This window comes from Zootoca vivipara, chromosome 7 (assembly GCF_963506605.1).
Source record: "Zootoca vivipara chromosome 7, rZooViv1.1, whole genome shotgun sequence".
Classification (NCBI taxonomy): domain Eukaryota; kingdom Metazoa; phylum Chordata; class Lepidosauria; order Squamata; family Lacertidae; genus Zootoca; species Zootoca vivipara.
The window spans coordinates 66,343,454-66,367,848 of record NC_083282.1 but is presented as its reverse complement, the minus strand read 5'-3'; the positions used below and the strand labels follow the sequence as shown (position 1 = coordinate 66,367,848).

The following is a 24,395-nucleotide window of genomic DNA, read 5'->3' as shown; positions in this document are numbered from 1 at the left end:
TGATGTGGCAAGGGATAGCATTATTAAATTGCACTCATAGCCCCAAAGAGGCTAGTTACGTTAATCACCCAATGTTAATTAAAAGCACCTACCTAATGCTCTCCTGCTTACTATCATTCCATCCACCATTGGGATGACCATGTTGAATTTCCCAGTAGCTCCTTGCACTTTAACCCTGAATAATCCAGTATTTAGGGGGTGGATGAAAATCACTGGAACCTCTTTTTCAGGAGTAGCAGACCTTAAACACATAAACGTTACCAATGTAAGCAAACATTTCAAAATGGAAACAGCTGGGCCAGTCAACATTTTTTCAAAATTAAATGAAAACTTGAAAAATACACAAAAGTGTAAAAACTGGGTACACCTTGAATGTTACTTGAAGGAACAAAATCTGGGCAATGCCATAAAAAATATTGCGTGATAGGTGGAATATAAGGCATCAGACTGACAGTTTTCTGGGCCCACACCGTGAGCAAAATATGTGTTTGAAAGAAGGGGAAGGACCATGTAACTACACCCTTCGGACTCATGAATTTCTGCAACATTTCTCAAGTGCCAACACATCTTTCTAAGGGCTGCTGGGACTAAAATCCATGAACACTCAACACACAGCTTGCATGTGAGCAGAGTACTTCCAAGAGTGAAAGAAATAGCAGGACGCAATGCATTAACCTGCCTGTAGGACTTCTATGCAAATGGCAGAGGTGGAAATGCAGATAAATTCAGGCCATACCTCAATGAAGTGCTGCTGTTTGTTGTGGTTTCTACTCCAGTGCTGGTCTCTGAAACCAAGTCGGAGAGAGGGAAGTTCTCTGCAAGATAAACATATTCACGATAGATTAAATACCCCCTTTTCAAGTTGTAAAAGATAGTACAAAATGAGAAACCAAATCATGTTAAGTGACTGGTATTTAAAAACATGTAACTAGAATTGGTCTGAAGGACCATTGTGCCCTGACCAGAGTGGAGAAAGAATGAGCTTGAAGAACTGTCACCATCCAGCTGCCACAGCAGCCCTGCCCTCCAAATGCCACCATGGGGACTGCTGCAGAACCAGATTGCCCCTGGGGGGAGCGAGAAGCATCAGCATCAGCTTCTTCTAAACAAACAAATTGGGGTTTTTTCCATTTTATTTTTTTAAACCAATGCTTCTTGTTGTAATAATCTTAAGTAAAGCACTTTGTATACTATGGTACTCACAAATGGCCGAAACAAGCAAATTAATATAACAAGAACTGGACACGGGGGTCTGGGTTATGAAGATGGTTTGCTTAGAAACTGGCAAGGGTTGTTTTAAACCACAATCTGTGGGTGGTACATAATGCTGAGCTCGGGTTACTGAGAGTGAACACTAGTGAAGTCCTTCTCCCAGCCAGGAGGCGAAGGAGGGAAGGGGGAGAGTAGAAACCTAAGGCTTTTATGTCAGCTCCTGCCTGCTCATGCAAACTCCATAATAAAAACCTAAGATTCACCCACCTATATCATCATAACGTTCAACCCAGACAACATACACCTTGGTTTCAGGTCCCATTGGAGGAACAGCCCGACCATGCGGCAACCTCTTGCATCTGGAAGTTGGACTGAGCTGTTGAAAAAAAAAAAAGGCAAGTCATCAAATAATCAAAGCTACAGGTATGCAATACAGACTGTCCTTTTCAAAAGTTTCAGGAAAAATAATTATAATGCATACAACCTATTGTGAACACTTCCATTAAAAAGACAATAAATATTGTACTGTTGTCAGGCTGAGGCCTAAACATCTCCATTGATTTTAGATTCCTTTTGATTTTTTTCTGATGCACCATGGCAATGAAGGCACTTGCTGGGGGAAATTTCCTCAGGTACAAAATACTGTACTTTAAGTGTCTGATAACTGTGATAGTCCTAAAAAAACCCTCAACCTAACATGAGGGGAAGACAGGACCTTAATTACTATAGAATGGGAAGCTTGCTCTTACTAAATTATTCTATTTCTGAATTAACCTCTTTTTTTGCAAGTACAGTGGTACCTCGCAAGACGAAATTAATTCATTCCACGAGTCGTGTCGTACTGCGAGGCACCACTGTATTTCCACTGTATATCCACTAGGTGGCGCTGTGGCTTTAGAAAAAAATCGTCTTGCGAAGCACAGCCATAGAAAAATTCATCTTGTGAGTCACCATAAAAATCGCAAGACGCTTTCATCTTGCGATTTTTTTCGTTGCGTGAGGCATTCGTCTTGCTAGGTACCGCTGTATTATTTAGTGTATCATGGAACAGTTCATATTATTTAATACAGGAAGAGGCTATCCGACTTTAAGACTATCACTTGCATATCAAGTACACTTCATTGGTCAATGTTGCATAAACTTGCCCTCTGCGAAGAACTGAGATTGTCTGTATGATTGGGGAAGAGCTCAAGTGTCAGTGCAGGCTGCTTTAGTATTCCAGGCAGAAGATCCATATTGGAGTCACTTTCCTGGTCTGAAGCATTGCTTTCCAAGGAATCAGCTGAAAGCCAAAAGGGAGAAGTTAGGCACAAACACATGAGTGGCAATTACACTTCAGATGTAACAAATACACAGGGGGAAGAGAGGAAAGCAAAGGAAACGCTCATTGCGCCAGGAGAACTCCTTGGTGCAGCACTGGACACAACTCTAGAATTTTCAATGCAACTTTCTATTTCTATTGCAACTTATTTGATACACTTGTGACACAACTGAGGAAATCTCTTTGGAATTAGCTATGGAATCAACAGATACACACAGAGAACACTTACTTAAGGACTCCACAGGTGAGGGAACCACAAAAGCTATTTCTGTAAGAGCATCTGCATAATATAGTGCTTTCTTTTGCCCATTGAAGATACTTGCCCCAATGTCTTCTGAAGGAATTATTTCATCTGAGAACAAAGCAAATAAAAGATGGGGTCAAAGGGAAGGTCTTCCAGTCTCGTTATGCACTTCGTCATCCCCCCCCCCCAAACCCACCTATTTTAAAACTTATTCTACTTTCTAGGACACCCACCCCAAACCTTTCACGAATCTGTCCCACAGATGAATATGTAGAGATCCTTGCAGGCAGTTCTCTGCATACCACTACTGCTGCACCGAAAGATCTGGGGGTACTAATCTCAGCAGTGATGTAAGAAAAGCAGTATAAGAACAGCTCTCTGGCCACCCCTTCTAAAACTATGCATAAGGAAGCATCCTAAGGACAAAGGGGCAGTGCTGAACCTCCTTCTGCCCAAATCACAGTGGGATGATAGCGGTGAATATGCCGTCACCCCCTCTCCAAATCCAATGCAGGTCTGCAGTGGTCTTCTGGAAGAGCATGCAATCTACCCAGGTCTTGGAGTAGAGGGGGAAGAAGCCACCTTCTGCCTTTATACCTCTCTAGAACACTAAGGTGACACAAAGTATTAAAGCAGGCAGGAACCTCCACAAACACCTCTCACCTTGCTCAGATCCCTCCTCATCACAGAAACTGTTAATGGACCAGCTAGTTGAGACATGCCCCGTCCATCCAGGGTGCTTCCCCACATCAACTGACCAGCCAAGGGAGAGCAAGAACTCTAGGAAGTGTGGCTGGACATTTCTGGAAGACTCTACATTCTTCAAAATCTGGAAGAAAATAGGCCAGCAGTGCAAGTTAAGGAGGCTATATATGCACATTTAAAAGGTGTTCAGAAGTGCTGGCCTGAAGTATCAAGCCATCTTGTTAGCAGAGTAAACAACACTGGAGCAGATGTTAACTGGTAATCGACCCTAGGGCAGTATGTATGCCAAATTCTAGAACTCCAATTGTCCCTGACCAATGGTGATGGGAATGTAGTCCAAGACATCTCGGAGGTACCAGGTTGGGGAAAGCTTGGACTAGACAGTACAAGGAAACTGCATATACACCGTGTGCCATCACAGCACAGTTCTAAGGGTTTTTTAGTGTTGATACACGTCCAGTGATGTGAAAGACACACTCTTCTACTCCTCTAGTTCAAGGGAATATATATATATATTGATGTTTTGAATACACTTATTGATACAGTTTAAATTAAAAGCATGCCACTTACTTCTTGGCTTGTTTTCTGACCTGCCTTCATATAGAAAATGAAAACTGTATCAAAAGGACGACATGGTAGCAAATCCAGGTAGCCAATGTCATCAAAAAACCCGGGTATAGTAGAATCAAGTGCAATCAGGTGAGGAGGTAGTCTGCTGTTAGCAGGTTCCTAACCAAACAAAAAGCAACATAGGTTTTATGCCTCTACATAATCACCTTTTGTGGTTACCTATAAATTGTTATCAGTCACTTAAATTTGTTAATATGCAATCAGCTTGCTAAAGAAGATCCAGGAGGAAGAGTCCACATTAGTAGTCCCGTACACATGCCTTTGTCTATTGCTTCACAGCTCACCCAAACCTCCCCCCTCCCCTTCCTGCTCACCCCCAACCCCCTTTTAAAGGAGGATGGGAAGGAAGTTCAGAGAATGGTTTGCCAAATTGCTCTCTGAAGCGCACCCCACGCTCTTCAAACGCCATGGGAGAGATGTTTAACAGAAGGGGGTTTGCCAAACTGCTTTCTGAAGTTCCTCTTGCCCTCCTTTAAACTACTGTGCCATCTATCATCCATGTTGCTTGATCTGCCACCTGCTGTTCTGTCATGATGCTGGAATTGCTGTGGCTGTCTATTGGCAGCCACACTAACTGCAACTTGACAACAGCCTTACAGCTTTATTATACAGTGGTACCTCGGTTTAAGTACACAATTGCTTCTGGAAGTCTGTACTTAACCTGAAGTGTACTTAACCTGAAGCCAACTTTCCCATTGAAAGTAATGGAAAATGGATTAATCCGTTCCAGACGGGTCCGCGGAATACTCAACCTGAAGCGTACTTAACTCGAAGTATGAGTGTAATTGGTTCTGGAAGTCCATACTTAACCTGAAGCGAACTTTCCCATTGAAAGGAATGGAAAGTGGATTAATCTGTTCCAGATGGGTCCATGGAGTACTTAAACTGAAAGTATTCAAACCGAAGCGTACTTAAACCGAGGTATGACTGTATAGCAACACATAGAGGTATGCAGATGCAAAAAAGGAATTGTGCTAATTAATAAATAAAAAAAGGAATTGTACTAATTAATAAAAATGACAGGCACATTTCTTCTACATACAACAATGAAACAAGGACCTAACTTTAAAATCTGAAGAAAAAGTGTCCCGCCGCCCATACACATAAACCCAATTTTTAAAAAACCATGTAGATACAATAGCCAGCCTTACACCCACATAGACTGATGGTTAACACATTCTGAAAGTAATTTAGATAAATATCCAGAGGAGTAGCTGTGTTAAGTCTGTTGCAAGAAAAAGAAAACCTTACAAAGAGTCTTGTGGCACCCTGAAGACCAACAATTTTATGATATTCAGGATGCCACAAACATATTTGTTATTTGTACCCAAATTTGTTCTGCTTTCCTGCACAGCTCTGTCTAATGTAGGCTATAAGCCAGGCATCCCCAAACTTCGGCCCTCCAGATGTTTTGGACTACAATTCCCATCATCCCTGACCACTGGTCCTGTTGGCTAGGGATCATGGGAGTTGTAGGCCAAAACGTCTGGAGGGCCGCAGTTTGGGGATGCCTGCTATAAGCAGTTGGACCCAATATTAAACAGTAATAGTCTAATAATGGCAGCATTTGAAGCAATTAAGGGAAGCCTCCAGTCACCTTCAGTGCTTCTAGAGACAGAAATCCAAAGTGAGAGAGGAAAAGGCGTGCTGTTTGGAACTCCTCTGCAGGAGGCGGCGGCTTACACTCTGTGACTGGGTCAGGGAAATTCTTCTTTCTCCAGTCTTCCTCCATCTGCTGATCTATAGACTTCTCATAAAGAACTTGCTGATCCATACCATTTCTCAGCTTCTCATGCCGCTCCTCCAGCTGAAACATGTATTTAACACCCTCATTTTAGAAATCAAAAATTGCTGAGCACAGTAGCAGCCTACGACAAATGGTAGTACCTGTTTGCCAAGCCAAACAGCACTGACAATGAGCGCCTTAAAAAGCTGCTGTAATTCCCCCCCCCCCTGGCTTTCTAATAAAATTGTGACCACTGATGTTCTTCAGCTGCTGGGTTAAGAGAGATGGATACACTTGCTGTTCAGCACATGCACTGTGACACTCCTAAATCAATGCCCAAAGAACAGCTGCAAGAAGTGTGAACAGAACCAACAAGCTGACTTTTCACCTTCACAGGGATAAGAACAATAGGACATTTTAGCCCACTTTGGCAGCAGCTTCCTGAAAAGCATCTGCTCCAGAAATGCTGTACTTAGGTTTATAAGATGAGCATGCAGGGAGCATTTTGATGTATGGGGCTATTGAAATGGACACTTTGTGCCAGGCTCCCACCCTTTCGGCCAGCAACACCAACGTTGAGTACAGGTAAAGCAGTAAAAGTTGCTGAGAAGAAATACTTTCTACTTGAGAGGTAATGACTAACATGTTTTGTGGAGCGAAACACACAGGAGGTAAGAAATCAAAATACTGCAAGTCTCTTACTTCCTCTGTAACTATTTCATGCAAGTCTGGAATGCTCAGGTCTGCTTTCACGAAAGGAATCTTGTCCACTTCCTCAGGAAATGGCCGGTGTTTCACGCTATATTTGAGTCCAACATCATTCTTAGGTGCAGGACGAGGCTCTGGGACAAACATCTATTCAAGAAACAGAACAATGTCATAATTTTCTTATTGTGTCAAATATTGCATGATATTTCTGCAGCAATGATTTATTGCTGAAGCAGGTGTCAAAAGAGTTTTGGAGAGGGGCAGGGGGGTGGTTAGACTAAGCTGTACTTTTAGGTTATAACTAAAGCAACACTTATAGTAGCTTCCACAATGGTATCTTCCATCCCAGAAATAGAGATCCTGATCTGACTTTGGTAGTCTCACCCTGGAACTTAACTAAGAATGTACCCCAAATCTGAATACAAAATTCAAAGCATCAAAATATGGAAAGCTACAGATGTAGAAAGAATACAGCTTTTACCATCTTTTTAGCAAACAAGAGTATGTATTAACATGTCACACCCATGCCTGAAGATATTTACACACTAAATGCCAATAAAGAATATTATTTTGCACAGCAGATATATTTTTTGGCACACACAAGCTCCCGATGAAGCAACGTAAGTTACAAAAAAGAAACCCCACTGCATGGTTCCAGCTACAGCTAGGCATGCAAATGGTAGATTTCTACCATTAGATATAATGAATCTATGTTCGAGTTAAATGGGACATTCAACACACATCATGTGCATACTGTACATTTATATACATGCATCCATGTGTACCCATCTCTGATCATTTGACTGAATAATATTGTAGTCTTCTAGAAGGCACCTCAGAGGTGTGAAAAGCGACAGGTGGGAAAAGCTAGTAACTCATCAAGGATACTATAGCGTTACTACTTTCTCTGCATATATCTCACAGCAGTTTGGAGGCAACATTATGCATACTTTTCACTATGGGCTTTGATAAAGACCTTTTGATTTGCCTTGGCTCCTCTAGGCAAGAGGCAGAGTTGTTGCACCCAAGCATGTCTTCCAGACATCCCACGGATCAAAATTGTGACAGAAGGGAAAAAGTCATCTGAAGAAGGAAACACACGCATGAAAAAGTATCCCGATAAAACAGAAGTGAGAAATCAAACATGAAACTGTGCATATGTGAAGCAAGCAAAGAAAAACGGTCAGCCCTACTATCTGCAGATATGCAAGCTGAACAAACAAATCCCGTGTTTCTCCGAAAATAAGACACCGTCTTATATTTATTTTTCCTTAAAAAAACCAAAAACCCCCACTATGGCTTATTTTCAGGGGATGACTTATTCAACTTTTTGTTTCTTTAACACAAATGAAATTCAAATGCAATGGCAAGTATTTTTTTAGGGGGGGGGAGTAATTTAGTCCCAATCCCAATAGTTTAACCTACAAGGATAGGGGCCCCCTGGAGCCTGGTGATCAGCCTAGCAAGTCCCCTGTCCAAAGTGTTGTGTCACAGTGGTGAAAGAATATAAAATACAGAAATAAAAAAACTGTTTAGCCATGGGAAGGGGGGGGGAGATACCCACTTCACTACTGGTACTGACAATAGGTGAAGAAACCAGCTGCTGCTGTTGGGTCCTGCTGGCTCGGTGTGGCGCTGCTGGGCGCTTTGTTGGCACTGCAGCAGCAGGCAGTTCCGGACACCGACCCAGCAGGCCTCCTCCTCTTCCTTCTGCTGCAGCCGGCGTTGCTGCTGCGCCTATCACTATGTCTTATTTTCGGGGTATTCCTTGAATTGCTTAAAAATCCTGCTACGGCTTATTTTATGGCTACGTCTTATTTTCAGAGAAACAGGGTCTATAAGCAGCAGACTAATCCTGCCCTCTGTGGGCAGAAATGTGCTGTTGCCGGCGAGAAGAATTGGTGGGTTCTTTCGCCACCAGTTTGGAATTGAAAACACCATGGGAAGTTTCTCCTAGTTTACCAGGTGAAAGAAAGGATAGAGGGGTTGAGATTAAGCTGGCCAATAATGCAGTCAATAAAAATGACCTGATGCAGTAAAAACTGCATCGAGCATCTCAAGTGCTCAACGCCAGGCTACAAGAGCCCAGCTGAAGCTGTTACTCTGTCAAAGTAACAGAAGCCAGACCAAAATTGTGTTTAGCTAGGTTGAATGCCTGCAGTACAACTCCGAAAGGGTTGACTCATTTTATCAAACCAATTCAGATCTTATAAGAATGCTTGCAGCATGAGAGTTGACCTTAGTCCGCTTTCCCTCAATCTCAGCGCCCACCCGTCTGCATCGTGAGGTTAAGAGCACTGACGTATCTAATGGGATTCTTGAAAAGATTACCTAGATAATGTCCTAGTTTGCACATCATGCTAAACCAGGCAACCCCAAACTGCGGCCCTCCAGATGTTTTGGCCTACAACTCCCATGATCCCTAGCTAACAGGACCAGTGGTCAGGGATGATGGGAATTGTAGTCCAAAACATCTAGAGGGCCGAAGTTTGGGGATGCCTGTGCTAAACCAAACAATAGCTTAGTGTGAATACTGGCTCTCAAAGAGAAGATTGTGGCCACTTTGCTCCTTCCTGCCTGGTTCTGCTGCTGTGCTGCCATTGTTTGGCTTAGTGCAATGTGTCAGCCAGGCCACTGTATGCAAAGTGCTTTCGATGCCCCAAAAGTATTATGAATAGCCCACCTCCTGGTGCAAGGATGGTCAAAGGGTATTATCATTTGAAAATAAAAACCCGAGTTAGCAAAACATGGAAAATTGCATAATTTATTCAAATTGCACAACAAACTGAGACAGAATATTCAACAGAGAGCTTGGCTTGAGTGTTCGCTATGATCATCATTTAGATTGTCTCAGTAGCACACCGACTGTACACATTAGACTTTAGTTACAACTGAAATAAGTGTGAATATGTAACACTGGAACAAGCTTTCTGGAGAGGGCTGTTTTATTCTGCCAGGTTAGTTTTCAGGTGGCAAGGTAAATCTGTTCTATTCCAGAGGTGGGTTAAACTGATTAATTTTTACTGTCCAATAGCTTTCGCAGTTTATTGAATTTCAAGTGTTTTGTTGGTTATTCGTTCTGTGCTGACTGCTACTGATTAGTCTGTTGCAGTTTTATTTATGATATGTTTCTGGCTTTCAGAAAGTCAAAGCATAAATATTTTAAATAAAAAGGCAACTATAGATTCAGATATTGATCTGCCGAGCTCCATACCAGGGACTTCACTACATGGAGAAATCTATCCAGGGAGGATTTTAAGAAAAGAGGGCTTTTGGGGGGTGTGCGGGGGAGATAACATTATATAGTATTATGAAAATGAGACATTGAAAATGGAGAAATATCTGGAGAAAATGGAAGGCTGGATTTTGTATAAATTATATTAAAAAAATGTATTATTGTATACCCAGTGATTATGTGAACCTTATTGCTGTCTGAATTTTTACTATGCCAGAATTTCCTAATACTTTGCATAATACTCCACAATGTTCTGTAGAGCAGGACACCAGTGCAATGAAATAGGTAGACACTTGGTAACACAGCATACACATTTTACCATCACCCTACTGGCAGCTGAGACTCACTTTGCTCATTCCCTAGAGGCTGCTCCAACATTGCAAGGATTACGCTGTTGTCCAAGACGAAGTAGCGGAAGCTGAATTTGTTTATGGAAGGAAGACGGGAGCATTTAATTAATGTGATTTCATTCACCAAGCTGCAAGGTGAGGCAGGGCCACTGGGTGAAGGAAATGCTCCAAGTATTTGCATGATGCTGTAAACCAAAGAAAATGGCTCAGTCAAAATATGTATCACAGAAAAATACACTCTCACATTGCTATGACATCTCATCAGATGCACTGATGGTGCAATGTTAGCTAGAACTACAAACAGACAAGTGAGATTCAAAAGAAGATTGCAGAAACAGACAAAATCCTGCTCATCTGCAAACAAAACCACATTTAACACACAGAGGACGTAAACAACATTTCTACTCCTAGATCCTACATAAATGAAAACCACTTTTCCGAAAGATCATTTCCTAATACTCCTGACTCTCACTTCTAAATTAAGCTATTTCCTACCACCAGCCAACTGAACTATTTTCCATACCATGTGAGAGTGGCTTCAGCTGCATCCTTCACCCTCATGGAAGCAGGATTGGGCTCCTTATCTCCTTTGTTCTTGAATTCTTGTTCGCTATTCCTGGACTTACTTCCTGAGATGCCCAGTTCCACAATCTCCAATACTTCTTTTAAACAGTCCTGGGAGTAGAGAGAAGCCATACTGCTTAGCTGCCTGGCAAATTCACTGTACTTATGAGAACTAAAATCTTCGGAAGAACTTTACACTGCTTTCATGTATTCTTAATTTAGTGTTCATCTATGACATCTGGAAGGCACCATGTTGTCTACCCTTGATCTACAAGATGCTATCCAACACTAGCTTAGAGGAATGCAGCCCTTGTGTTGTTACAGGATCTCACTCGTGGTTCCTGGACTTTGTAGGCTGGTTCTCCCCCCCCCCTTCTTTGCTACATCCTGGTAGGTGATTTTGGGAGAGAGAGTGATAGAACAGAAAGTCTGTGGTGTGTTGCCTCAAACTCCAAGAGGAAGAGGGCAGAGGCAGAGATCAGAGTGCACCAGAAGTGTCAAACAGAAAACTTGTGCTCACATATATATTTTTTTTGGGGGGGGGTATTGCTTTGTTTGTTATTAGGTCATGTATTTTGTGTTTTTATACTGTAAACCACCCTGTGATCCTCTGATGGAGGGCAGCATATACATTTAATGAAGAAAAAAGAAAATTAGACCCTCTGGACACGGGTGGCGCTGTGGGTTAAACCACAGAGCCTAGGGCTTGCTGATCAGGAAGGTCGGCGGTCCGAATCCCCGTGACGGGGTGAGCTCCCATTGTTCGGTCCTGCTCCTGCCAATCTAGCAGTTCGAAAGCACGTCAAAGTGCAAGTAGATAAATAGGTACCACTCTGGCGGGAAGGTAAACGGCGTTTCCGTGTGCTGCTCTGGTTCGCCAGAAGTGGCTTTGTCATGCTGGCCACATGACCTGGAAGCAGTACGCCAGCTCCCTGGGCCAATAACGTGAGATGAGCGCCGCAACCCCAGAGTCGGTCACGACTGGACCTAATAGTCAGGGGTCCCTTTACCTTTACCTAGGCCTCCCAAGTTGGCACCCTATCACACTACTGTTCGGCTAACAAAAGAGTGCCTGCCTACTGCATTATGCCACAGTAGCAGCCACTGACAAGTAGGGTAGCTGGAATTGGGGATATACAAATGCTTACGCCAGTGGCTTCTAGCATATAGCACGGTATGTGTGTGTGTCAGACTTTTTGGTGATCTGTTAACGCTAAAAAATATTCAAGAACAGATAGCTTGACAGACCCACAGGAACCATTTCTATGCCCACCTTCCCCCACAACTTTACTGTCTAATTAAGGTAGATGAGCTGTTGTCAAAACTGATATTTTCCAAGTGAACAGTGATAGGGAACAACGGGGCTGGGTGGCGAAATCTGATCCTCCAGACCACTTGAGTTTTACACTTCTGTTGTACAGCCTCTAGTCTGGTACTAGAAACAAAGCACGGAAAGACATTATTATACCCAGTGAAAAGAGGAGAGGCTGTTCTGAAAATTTTTTAATGTGGTTTGCACATTAATAGATAGATAAACAGTGCAGTTTCACTTGCCTTTTCATCAAGCATGTCTGGATGTTCCGTGAGCCAGACACACAGACACTGAAATGCTGCTACGATCATGGAGTGCAGATCTCTGGAGTGGAGAGGAGCTGGGCGACTGCACTGGTACACAATGTAACAGCACACAGAGCTAATTGCTCTCTTCCTGTCAGAAGAATCAACACCAACCTTCACCTGAAGCAAGCAGCAAAGGCAGATGTTCAGCTGGAAACCTCTCAAATTAGGCTTGCCGTTGATAACAACAAAACTAAGAAACAATGCAAATCAATACTCTTTGGAGCTCTAAAAGCACAACTGAAAAGCTTAAATGATGATATATAAAGAAGAGACACATAGGGATGCTGGAATTTGGTGCCCTTCTATCTACCTGGACTGGGAAAAAACCCCTGCTGTCTTTTAGCCATTTATTTTATTTCAGTAAACATACTCTTCACCTTGAATTATTTATCCAGGGCAATTTCCTTTCCAAGAGGAAAAGCGAAAATCACACACTGTGTGGGAGGAGTTGGCTCCTCAGCGCAGAACAAATTATTTTTGCCAGCTCTGCCAGATGTTCTTTTCACTAAAGAGGTGGCAAAACTCTCTACAATTATCATCAGGTAAGAACTTGTGGCTGGGAGAGACAGAAAACCTGAGCCCAAATCCCATAGCCCAACAGACTGCCTGATGCTCACCTTTGCCAAACCAGAAAGAAGCTCTAGTGCAGCTAATGAGATGCTCATTTCCTGCCGCCACTGTGCATTGAGTCTTTGTGTTACCAGATGAATGCTGCGAATCAGGAGTCCGGCAGCTGTATCTGTATGAAGAGCTAGGATATAAACCCCAATACCACACACCACAGGGAGGGAAAACAACTAAGCATTAGTAACAGTCAGCAAAGCAGTCCATCGGGCAGAAGCTAAAGCAGCCACAGTACACACAGAAAACACATCCATTTGGGAAGCAAAACATTCACAATCCACACAGATTAAGTAACTTCTTTAGACTATGAATGTTAACTAAAGAAGCTATTTACTGATTTAAGTATGTGGGTTTTGTTCTGTTTTGAGAAATTAATATAAAGAAATTTTTGGGAACACAAATGCTTTCCATATCTCAGAGGCTGGTGTCTCCAAAACTTTGTTTTTCCTATGTTAATCCAGCAGGTTTTGCCAGCTGCAAGGTGCACTTTAAGGCAGCTGCTATTTGGTAAGAGAGACACTTAAACATGTCAGAGTGAACTTCATACTTGAAAACAAAGTATCTGATGCTGTGAAATACTGCTGGGAAATGTCACTTTATAAACGTTGATAACTCAGATCTCTTGTGAAAACCCATTTGTTTTAAACAGCATTTCAATTAATTACAGCCAGAAATTTGTTACATGAAAATTTAGAAAGGAAAATTCATTATCTTTATCTTTGTCCATTCAATATGTGGTGCTACAGCATGTGAATTCTGCCCTCAGGATAGAACAATAAAATTCTAGACAATTGATCTTCCTAAACTGCATAGTTAGAATTAAGTGTTTCAAAAAAATTATTGGAAGGATAAGCTTAGGCTCAAAAATACAAAATAAAAAGATAGGATCACAATGGAAGTGAATTCCAAAATGAACGTTGCTGTTGTTGTTGTTTGGTTGTATTAATTGATCTGAAGAATAAAGGAGCTATACAAATAATATTCATTAACTATATATCCACAGACCTGGTTCTGATGCAAAGCCAAGCAATTCTGAGAGAGGGATCTCTACAGCAGAAATGAGTGAGCTTTATCCTGTCTATCTGCTCCAAATCGGTTCTCTGAAATGGCTTTACTAAGCCCTGCCCTCCTCAACGGATAAATTATGGGCAAGGAAAGGACTAGGCAAGAACCCTGCTATTTCTCTACTCTGAAGTTACCCTTGCCTAAAGCTTCACTGCTTTTTTAAAAACACTGTTGGGATTCATTTCCATTTAACATGTAGTTAGCTCGTGATGTGAAAATCATGTATTATATGATTCCCCCCCTCCTTTCCCCTATTGCATTATGTATTTTTCTTTGCTGTAAGTCACTTGGAGACCTTTGGGTGAAAAACCACGTAGTAGTAGTAGTAGTAGTAGTAGTAGTAGTAGTAGTAGTAACAACAACAACAACAACAACAATTTAGCTGAAACTGGGTCAATTTATCATGACTTATCATTTCTAAGCCAAATAATCAGTTTCAAGCAGCCTGTATGGGTTTTAATTAATGGATTGGTGATGTCACTTCATTAAAGCATCCGGTTGAAAATCAAGCTGGGTTCAAAAACAGCTTACATTCTGCATTGCTTCAACAAAGGCACAATAAGGGAAACTCTCTGAAGAGTCTACCTGGACCTTAGGTTTTCTGCCTTTTAAGGACAGGCAGGGCCATGAGCGAGCCATTTAAATATTTAAGTAGCTGAGACAGGTTGTGGCTCTTAAGAAAGGTGGTATCCCTAAGGCGAGGATTCTGCCAAGTAAAAATGGTGGGGAATCTTCTGTGTAAAGGAAGAACTGCCTGTTTGCCGATTTCCTCCCTTTAAACTGTGAATGTAGGTTCCTATTGTGTTTTCTGGGAAGTTGATTGTCTGAGGTCTCCTGCCTTCACCCACCTAGGTTGCTTCAAACCCTCACTTGCCTGAGCCCTTTGGTTTATCAAATTCAGACATCTATAAATCCAGACAGTTGGAGTAGTCACTATGAACCCCAGGCACATATATGACAAACCATAAAACAGCAGCATCTCACAGCAAACTGGGTTAAGTATGTGAAACAGAAGCATTTCTTGTCAAAACAGACATTTCGGGTTAAACAACTGCTGAAGAAAGACGTATAAAACTGCTGCAGATGAAACAAATACTGCACTGCTCTCCGGTTTTCTGTAGTTAATTTTAAAAATTCTTGCAGGACACTGCTTTTTAACACATTTGTAGCAGGCACAAAACTGGAGCGCTAGAACATGGCATACAACAATTAGCTGGCACTCCATAATCAGCCCTCAATAGATGGAAACATACAAAGTGCAGGAAACTGAAGCAACAATGAAGACCTGGGACACCACATGATATTTTCAGTTTTATCTTCCCTGAAGTTGCAATGGGGTCAGAGTGCTCCGACACAGGAGCAGCTGAGCAGAAGAGGTCACAGATAATGGCATCATCTCAGAGAAACCAAACTACATCCTGTGTTATCAGGCAGTATCTTGAAGGCTTTTAGTCTAATGAAACAGCAAAGTGGTGGCAGTCTCTGGGAGTGAGGTGAAGGAACAGAAAAGCTGCAGCAAGGAAACTGGTGGGTTGACTAAATAAAGATTTGAAATGCTCCTGGAACTTCCACTGCTACCCATAATCCTTCGCCACTAACCCATCATAATGATTTTGCTAGTTTATAATAAAGTATCTATTAAACTCTTTCCCTACAAGCATGTCTCTCCTTAGCATTTTTTAAAAATCATTTTAAAAATGGGAACTGCATACCAGGGCATAAATGCAAATGTTTAAGAAGTTCAATTCCTTACCATAATCCCTTAACAGAGCCTGTGCTGGTCTCTCACTGTCAGGAGTAGTGGGCTCTGTGCTTCCTCCACTTGCCGTGCTGATGCCGCTGTTAGTGCGACTGTGGCTCTTCAAGACAGTATTCTCACCGCCGTTCTGTCAAGTTAGAAAACAGGCTGTTGAAGGGCTGAAGGCTGTGGCGATTACCCTTCCACAATTGCGTCAGGCATCCTTTGTGCTCTGGCTATGCGATAACCTGAGGTAACCCAACAAGGCATCTGGCACCCTTTTCCAAAACAAGGAAAACAACCCATCTTACCGTCTCCATCTGGCAGCCAATGGCTTCTAGGAGTGCAGAATCTTGCACGATGTTCAGCATTGCACCTGTAGAGTTAAAAATGAAAGAATTTAATATTTAATGTACAATTTTTTGAAAAACACCCCTTATACCAATAAATCCAAGGGTAATGATATACAGTACGTGTGAACACTCTTCTTTGAATTTTGTAAGAATTACTTCAAATTTTGGTAAAATCCTGTTTCATCTTGCAAATTGGTATTTTAGTAGTACTGCCCCACCTCATCTTTTTGTGAAATCCATCAAGTAACACCTATCCCCACCCTGCAACAGGAGGGCTATGCTCCCTATTTTTTGAAATAGTAAATAACAACTTGGAAAGAAATTTCAAAGTTTGACAAATCCCACTCCAATGAGAAGTTCAGTGGAAATATGCTAGGAAGGGGAGGAGAGGAGGAGACCTTGTGCTGGCTTCCATTTATAGAACCAAGTAGTTGAATCTGGCCCTAAACAAACTAGTTCTCAACTAAATTTCTATAAAACTTCCTTTCCACTTACTTAAATTCCACCTTAGCTGATGAAGAGACACTTTTGGATGATATCCAGTGTTAGAATAGACCTACTGAGTAGGACTTATTGCAGTCATCACCCCCTGAATTCCCTTGAGGTCTCACTACCTTTAAGATGAAGGCCAGAGTGTTCTGCAAAAACTCCACTAAAATTCTTGTTCAGATTGCATTAACAATAAGTTACTGCAGTGAAAGTCCAGAGGGAATGTTCTGAAAAGATCAGACATTTATGTGCTACTACAAATTTAGAGCATAAGAAAAAAAATCTAATGATACAAAGGGTCCTAAAACAAAATGTTGCAGTATGGGATGCACTAGTTTAGTATTCCAGTCATCCATGCCCTCTAAGATACTCCATTCCACCCCCACATTTTACTTCCGCTTGTTCTGAGCATGTTCAGTCTTCATTGGGCTGTTTCGGAGTTCCTCCTTAAGGGTTTGTGGTTTTTTAAAGGGGTGAACAGCTGCAATAAGCCTGTTGATACCTCCCTTTCGTATATGGATGGTGCCTTCCTGCCTATATAACGATGGCACCTGGAGAATGCAAATTATAATGCAGAATGTTACAGCAGAAGTTGCAAACCTATCTATATGCTTTGAATTCAACCCGGTGATATAATTTATATGAACATTATAAGCCAAAAGCAAAAGGCACCTTTGAAGATTTCCCCAGAAATACAGAACTAGATAAAACAAAAGAGATAGAGAATGGCATACATTAACACAGGAACGTGATCAACGAGAGCTAAAACTGTAGAGAGTTGTCCGAAAAATATGGTGTTCAGTTTTAAAGGCAAAACAGGGTGTGCCTTGTAAAACAAGGCTGAACTAGAATGCTATTGGTTCTGGAACTTGTCCCCGGCCACCATACCAATACCATTTGTTGTTTAGTCGTTTAGTCGTGTCCGACTCTTCGTGACCCCATGGACCATAGCACGCCAGGCACTCCTGTCTTCCACTGCCTCCCACAGTTTGGTCAAACTCATGTTCGTAGCTTCGAGAACACTGTCCAACCATCTTGTCCTCTGTCGTCCCCTTCTCCTAGTGCCCTCAATCTTTCCCAACATCAGGGTCTTTTCCAAGGATTCTTCTCTTCTCATGAGGTGGCCAAAGTATTGGAGCCTCAGCTTCACGATCTGTCCTTCCAGGGAGCACTCAGGGCTGATTTCCTTAAGAATGGATAGGTTTGATCTTCTAGCAGTCCATGGGACTCTCAAGAGTCTCCTCCAGCACCATAATTCAAAAGCATCAATTCTTCGGCGATCAGCCTTCTTTATGGTCCAGCTCTCACTTCCATACATCACTACTTCCATACATCACTACCAATACCATACCATAAGCCAAATTATTCCCTCAGCTCAGTAATATGGTGTTTGCAAAGCCATTGTCCACAAGTGTCAAGAGTTCTGCCCCCGCTGCAGAACATGCAATATCTTCTACACATGTCTTTTGATTGTTTCTTCTTTTTCACATGGCAATGATCCTTCCAATGACAGGAGTCATTGCTAAAATACTTGCTAAATTATTGTAGGGCTAGAACATTTACATGAAGAGCACCCCCTTGGAGGTTAAGGGCAAAATCCATGAATATTCTTCTGACCCCAGGAATAACATGATCCAGAAGAGCCAATTGTGTAGCACCGTTTGGTACCAACTCCAATACTTGTGGCACTCCCTTGGTCCGGATTATTCTCAGAGAGTGAAGCCACATCCAGGCCATTCCCCTCTCTGCTTCCTGGCCACTTGTTACTGTATCTTTAAAGCCCTTCGCGGCCTAGGACCCTCGTACCTACGGGGCCGCCTCTCCCAGTATGCCCCGCGGAAGACCTTAAAGTCCATTAATAGCAACACACTAGAGGTCCCGGGCCCTAAGGAAGTCAGATTAGCCTCAACCAGAGCCAGGGCCTTTTCAACACTGGCTCTGACCTGGTGGAAAGCTCTGTCTCATGAGAACAGGGCCCTGCGGGATCTGATTTCTTTCCGCAGGGCCTGTAAGACAGAGTTGTTGCGCCTGGCCTTTGGCCTGGAACCAACTTGACCCCCTCCCCCTCTTTCCTTTTTCCTTCTGTGACGTAACTCATATTTGGGAACTTCCCTGGCTTTTTCCCATGTAGGAACAGCCTGGATAGTTGGCCTGGTGAAGATTTGGCATTTTCTTCCCCAAACAGTTTTTGATCTGAGTTTCTATTGAAATGAGGCTGCATTTTAATGTTGTATTTAATCTTGTTTTTAATCTGTATTTTAATCCATTGTTTTATAATCTGGTGTTAGCTGCCCTGTCTTGGCTGGGGAAGGTGGGGTATAAATAATAATAATAATAATAATAATAATAATAATAATAATAATAATAATCTGCCTCTCAATCAGTTCCATGGCTTGCCCCGCTATGATGTATTCTGCGGTTTCCTTTGACCATGAAAGCTTTGGTTGGCTGTGGTTTTTCTCTCTGCACTCGTTAACTTCTGCCTTCTGCCACTGGAATGTGACATCACTCAGGTCACCTACTTGAAGGCAAACTATAAACTACCAAGGGCATGCACATTTTCAAATGCACATTCCACAGATCAAGTAGAAACACCAACCTAGTATCATCTGTGTGTTGTTGGGATCAGTTTCTGTCTGCAGTGCTCCTATTAGTATATTCACAAGCCTCAGTTTCAAGGAAAGGAAAGTTACTGGTTTATCAAAGGATGAGCTCTCATCGTTGCTGAATTTTCCTTCCAGAACAACCTGAAAAATAATAAATTGTTCTTATAATCTGTAGTCATATGCATGAATTGGCACTAGCAGTACTACCATGTATTCTTAGTGACCTTTTACAAATTTCACAAATATCTACTTTAGTGCCATCTAATTTTTCTAAAATATGCCCCACCCAAAAAGAAACAAAGTGAAAAACTTGACACAGGAAGAATGCTAAATTGAGCTCTTAAACAGACTGCAAAATTGGACTTGATTCAACTCTAGCAAAATGAAACCAGCAAATCAATGAAGTATAACACCATTTTCTCACTCAACAAACCTGATTTATGCCCAACAAACATATATTTTAGCCTGAGTCCTATTGTAGTGTCACTGCCACTCATATCTGCTCTCTACTAGAAATGACTGTAACAGTGTAATGTTGTTGTAGTTGTTGTTTAGTCGTTTAGTCGTGTCCGACTCTTCGTGACCCCATGGACTATAGCACGCCAGGCACTCCTGTCTTGCACTGCCTCCCGCAGTTTGGTCAAACTCCATGGACAAAGACAGTGTAATGTACACTTTTTCAAATCCTGAAATGTTCCTTTGTAAGCATATGTTCACTGCTGCAAGAACTCTTATGTTAAGACCACAAATAATTACCCATTCTGTGAATTTCTTTCTTTTCTTTTTCTATACAACAGCAGTGAAGTTTTAAAAAAATCAACATCCTTGCAGAAGTAATTCATCCTAACTGTTGATTTGAAAGTACAAGCACACATTAAGCCCAAGTTAAAACTATATAAATTGTCATTGAAAAACTAATTCATTACCTCTGATTTTATGGTTCCAAAGTGATGGGGAAGTGGCAACAAGGAGAGTAAGATATTGATAGAGGCTCTTCTTAATTCTGTAGGATTCACGAATGTTTTAAATTTTGAGAGTTCCCTGAAGATAAAAAACAGTTTTTAAAGAAAATCGCCACCAACACATTCAATTTCAAAGCAAAAACAACCCTATTTTAAAGGACAGCAGCTGCTGTGCAAATTCCACTTATGTCATAAACAGTCAGTGTGTGCATCTGGGTTTTCTGATGTCCTGGTAGTGCTGGCTTTGCATAAGAGCCCAGTGTGTTTACTTTATTGTAAGAATTCATAAGCAGAAAGCAACATAGGGGATTGCAGTACTTATGCCTAAAGCTAATTCCCCAACTTGGTATTAAAACAGTTATCATTCCCTCAGAATCTGAATGTTTCAAAGCTTTGCACTGTTACATGGGCTTCAAGATGCATGTGATCTGTTGAAGCACTTGTATGGCTTAAAACTAATTTGATTCCCAAGACTACCTGTCTATTTCTTGAAAATGGGAATGCTCACAGCATGGTCAAGGAAGCAGGAAGTGGGAACATATAAAAGCAAACAGACATTAGACAATTTCTTAAAGGCCACATAGACAGGCTCTCTCTCTCTCTCACTCACTTACAAAGACAAAGCAGAAAAATGAAATTATATATATATATATATACCTGTCAGGCAATATAGTTTCCATGGCTGAAATAAAGTATGGAACTAAGACATCAATCCCTTTCAGGTCACAGCAGAATAATGCAGGAGAGTTTAGAATAACGCTAGCCAGAACCGGATGGCAAACAGAATCCGCTATCTGCAAACCCTGAATTAAAAGCATGTAAAATCTGGCAGAGAAAGACAGGCTTAATGAGTTGTAAGAAAGAAAACATTTGTAATCCAATGCTATTGGGACTGGGTCAGAAGCATTTTCAGGTGGATATAACAATATCTGTCACCTTGTCTGTTAAAACAAAGACACAGGCTGAACAGCACAATAAATGTCCTATAGACATTTTGATTACTTATTCTGTACCAAAATGTCACTCAGTTCTCAGGGGTATAATGGGAATCTCTCTAACATTTTGGAGTAGTGTAAATAATCTTCAGACATTGAAGAAATTTCCTTAATTGAAAAGGCCCAAACACTCTGAGCTTTCCTCACAGGGGAGTTGCTCCAGCCCTCTGATCATTTTGGTTGCACCTTTTCCAGTTCTACAATAATCTTTCTGAGACACAGTTACCCAAACATAGTATTCCATGCGGGGGAAATACACAATATGATGCCACAGCATTTTGCTCAAAATTACATGGAAAATAGGAAGAAAGCTCAATATGAAGTTCTGTCTTACTAGTGTCACCCATAACATAGCTATACCCAACATTTTAATATGTTTCAAATAAAGGATGCACTGCTTGCTTTTAGTTGAGTATTCTCTCCAAATGAAATAAAAATACATACATGGGCTTCTATATTTAAATGCCTATAAATATAAAGGCAATTATCATCAAGAGCCGCATTGTACCCACTCTCTACCACTGTCCAATACAGCTGTTGAAACATAATGATCAAGGTGTTTCTATTTGCTCCATTTCCCTTATATTAAAAGTTTCCGTATACATTTGGCATATTAAAGTTCTACCCTAGGTAGAAAAAAAGGCCATTGTGGGTGAAATACTGTATTTTCATCACCTGGGGGGGGGAATGGAACCTGTGAAGTAACTTCTCCTATTCACCCCCTTATGACTGATTATATCTAAATGGCAAGGCCAGTAACTTAACCTACAAACATATGATTGGTCAGATTTATTTATTCACTCTAAACCAGGGAGACTCATTAATTTCAATGGGTCTCCTACTTAGGACTGATACAACCCTGAATATTTGGGCACAAAGGAGCTTTCAAAAGTTGTAGAACCCCTTCTTATCTAACACAGATACTCAGCAGGAGATTTGAGCCCTACTCAGGTGAACTGCTCATGTGTTCAATCAATGAGCAAGGAGGGCCGTGCCAACTAGCTCTGCCCACATCATCATACATTCCTGCTAGCCCTGTCCTCTGGCATCTGCAAGTACAATGCAAACTTCTGCAAAGAGAGAGCCTTTGGCAAGCACTCTCGCCCTGCAGATGTACTTCCTGTATGCACAAATGCCAGGAGCCGGGCTCAAGTGTGTGATGTCAAGGGCGGAGCTAATTGGCAGGTGTCATGCGCTGACAGAATGCAGGAACAGTTCCCCTGAACAGGGCTTCTGAGAAGATAATTAAGATGAAATAATTACCGGGATAAGTAGGCTGGCAGTATATCCTCCCCAGTCTTTTTGCTACAAAATATCCTACAAAGTGTTCCACATGCCTCTGCTCTGCCCGATTCATAGTTGTCTGAAAACTCGCCTGCATCAAACATGGGATTGGATGTCATAGCGTCTGCAGACATTTGTGATCCTTTCCGGCGAAACTCCACACTAGCTTGTGTTGCTATAGCTAAAACAAAACGAGAAGCACAGAGTTTCATTATATTTGTCAACATACTCAATAGGCTCATGGGATCTGGGACACAAAGATCAAGTAAAATGTAGTCATCATAAAAGCCACTAGTTCATTGCATTTGAGTTGCTGCCTCTGTTTATAAAGCATTTAGGGATCATTTGACTACTTCAGTAAGAAGTGAGAAATTATATCCCTTTAATCTCCACGCACAAGTGTATCATCTCATCTCCCACAGTATTCTATGCTGCACAATCCATGCTGCCAAGCACAGAAGCCTCGACTCCATTCACATTCCCAGCGGCATGCATTAAACAAGGAGGTCCCTCAATAGAGTCCCTAATACTTTTTCCAGGTCTATGCCACTCATTCTCCTAGCCCGCTCCATAAATTATTTGCCATTCGAAAAGCTAGTTCTACGCTTTCAATAGCACAAATAGATCTTAATGCCCTAGTGATCTCCCTTCATCTTTTGACACCGTCATGAATCTACTCTAGTGCCATCTGTGCTACAGAAGCTAAGACTGCGATTTTGTGAGTTTAAGACATAGGCCAAATTATAATGAAAACCGTGTTTGGGAAAAGAAAATAATGGGTGGTTGACTTTTCCCTCTCACACTGCTTAAAACAAAAACAAAAAACAAAACCTAAAAGGGACGATCACCAATGAGCAGGGTGTGCTATTCAGGAAGAAGGATTAGGATCCACAGCCCTACAAAAAATGTCGGTGCTCTCCACATTCATATAAAGATGCCCCCTTTTGGTCCACAGACCTTCATGGTCTATCAGAGACTGCTCCATAGCCCTACTACCTTCTGGATTCCTTTTTGTGAGAAGCACGAGGGGTGATGGTGGAAAGGTGGGACCTCAGAAGCTAAGAGCAAGGATGGAAGCTCCTGCACATATGTAGAAGCTGGGCCTGAATCTCTTTGGGTTAAGGACAAGATACAACCAATTTATTTTAAAATCCATCCAGAAACTCTGACTTCCTTTTCCTCAACAAAAGTCTAGTTTCATACATTTATAATCCTATATTGTCAGTGATGCCCTATACAAAAAAAATTCTCATTGTCAGCCAGATAGAGGAAGTGGTCAATAAGAATGTCATTTCCATAGTGGTTTCCCCAATTTTTGAAAGCTGCTTTGAAATTTCTAGAGAAAGCGAATTATAAAATTGGACTGACATTCACGAGTCTAATTCCACCAATCCTAAAGCAACTAAGTAAGAACAAGCCTATGCTATTAAGGGAACTCCGGGCACAAGTCATTTGCAGTCTGATCCTAAGCATGTTTACTCAAAAGGAAGTCTCGCTGAATTCAAATCAGACTTGCTCGCAAGTAAGTGTGCATAGGATTGCAGCCTAAATCAGCTAGTCTTACAAACAGAAGCTCTGCTCATGATTTTGTAGGATGCTACAAATTTTACAGATTGACAATTTAGAAGTATGCCAAGGTCAGATGTATTTTTTTTTAATTCTTCACTAATTTTTTTAAAATATTTTTTTTTATAAAGCTAAGCCCAAATCTTTATGCGTCTTCCCATGAGCCATTTTTGTCCTGAATAAACTATCCAGCAAATTATTATAATTAGGGGGGGAAACTACATGCAAAATGCATACAAATCAAAATACTAGTTCTGTATAAAAATAAGCTTTAAGAAAAGAACACGGTTAGTGCAAAGTCCTTAAATTCATGACATGATCACAGACTAGAGTACAGAAAATGATGGGACTGATTCAGGCAGATTAATTTGCTTTTGCCAACAATCTTCCCCATTTAA

At 41.5% G+C, this 24,395-nt stretch overlaps 1 protein-coding gene across 4 annotated transcripts in view; it reads right to left on the bottom strand.

Annotated features, from left to right (window-relative positions):
- The window catches only part of RALGAPB (Ral GTPase activating protein non-catalytic subunit beta), a 60,157-nt gene that overhangs the window by 5,900 nt on the left and 29,862 nt on the right, over window positions 1-24,395 (bottom strand). For 2 of the 4 annotated variants that reach the window (XM_035121875.2, XM_035121877.2), the window contains 20 exons: window positions 22,411-22,612; window positions 20,810-20,977; window positions 20,117-20,231; window positions 19,184-19,331; window positions 16,054-16,118; window positions 15,758-15,890; window positions 12,933-13,054; window positions 12,250-12,432; window positions 10,655-10,806; window positions 10,129-10,316; window positions 7,523-7,629; window positions 6,541-6,693; window positions 5,710-5,919; window positions 4,053-4,211; window positions 3,441-3,606; window positions 2,763-2,885; window positions 2,358-2,494; window positions 1,480-1,588; window positions 737-815; window positions 93-241 (listed from right to left, as the gene is read on the bottom strand). In XM_035121875.2, coding sequence (XP_034977766.2) covers window positions 93-241; window positions 737-815; window positions 1,480-1,588; window positions 2,358-2,494; window positions 2,763-2,885; window positions 3,441-3,606; window positions 4,053-4,211; window positions 5,710-5,919; window positions 6,541-6,693; window positions 7,523-7,629; window positions 10,129-10,316; window positions 10,655-10,806; window positions 12,250-12,432; window positions 12,933-13,054; window positions 15,758-15,890; window positions 16,054-16,118; window positions 19,184-19,331; window positions 20,117-20,231; window positions 20,810-20,977; window positions 22,411-22,612 — 2,868 coding nt within the window. Of the gene's footprint in view, window positions 1-92; window positions 242-736; window positions 816-1,479; window positions 1,589-2,357; window positions 2,495-2,762; window positions 2,886-3,440; window positions 3,607-4,052; window positions 4,212-5,709; window positions 5,920-6,540; window positions 6,694-7,522; window positions 7,630-10,128; window positions 10,317-10,654; window positions 10,807-12,249; window positions 12,433-12,932; window positions 13,067-15,757; window positions 15,891-16,053; window positions 16,119-19,183; window positions 19,332-20,116; window positions 20,232-20,809; window positions 20,978-22,410; window positions 22,613-24,395 lie in introns of all 4 variants that reach the window. The other 2 variants (XM_035121874.2, XM_035121876.2) reach the window with 1 other exon arrangement.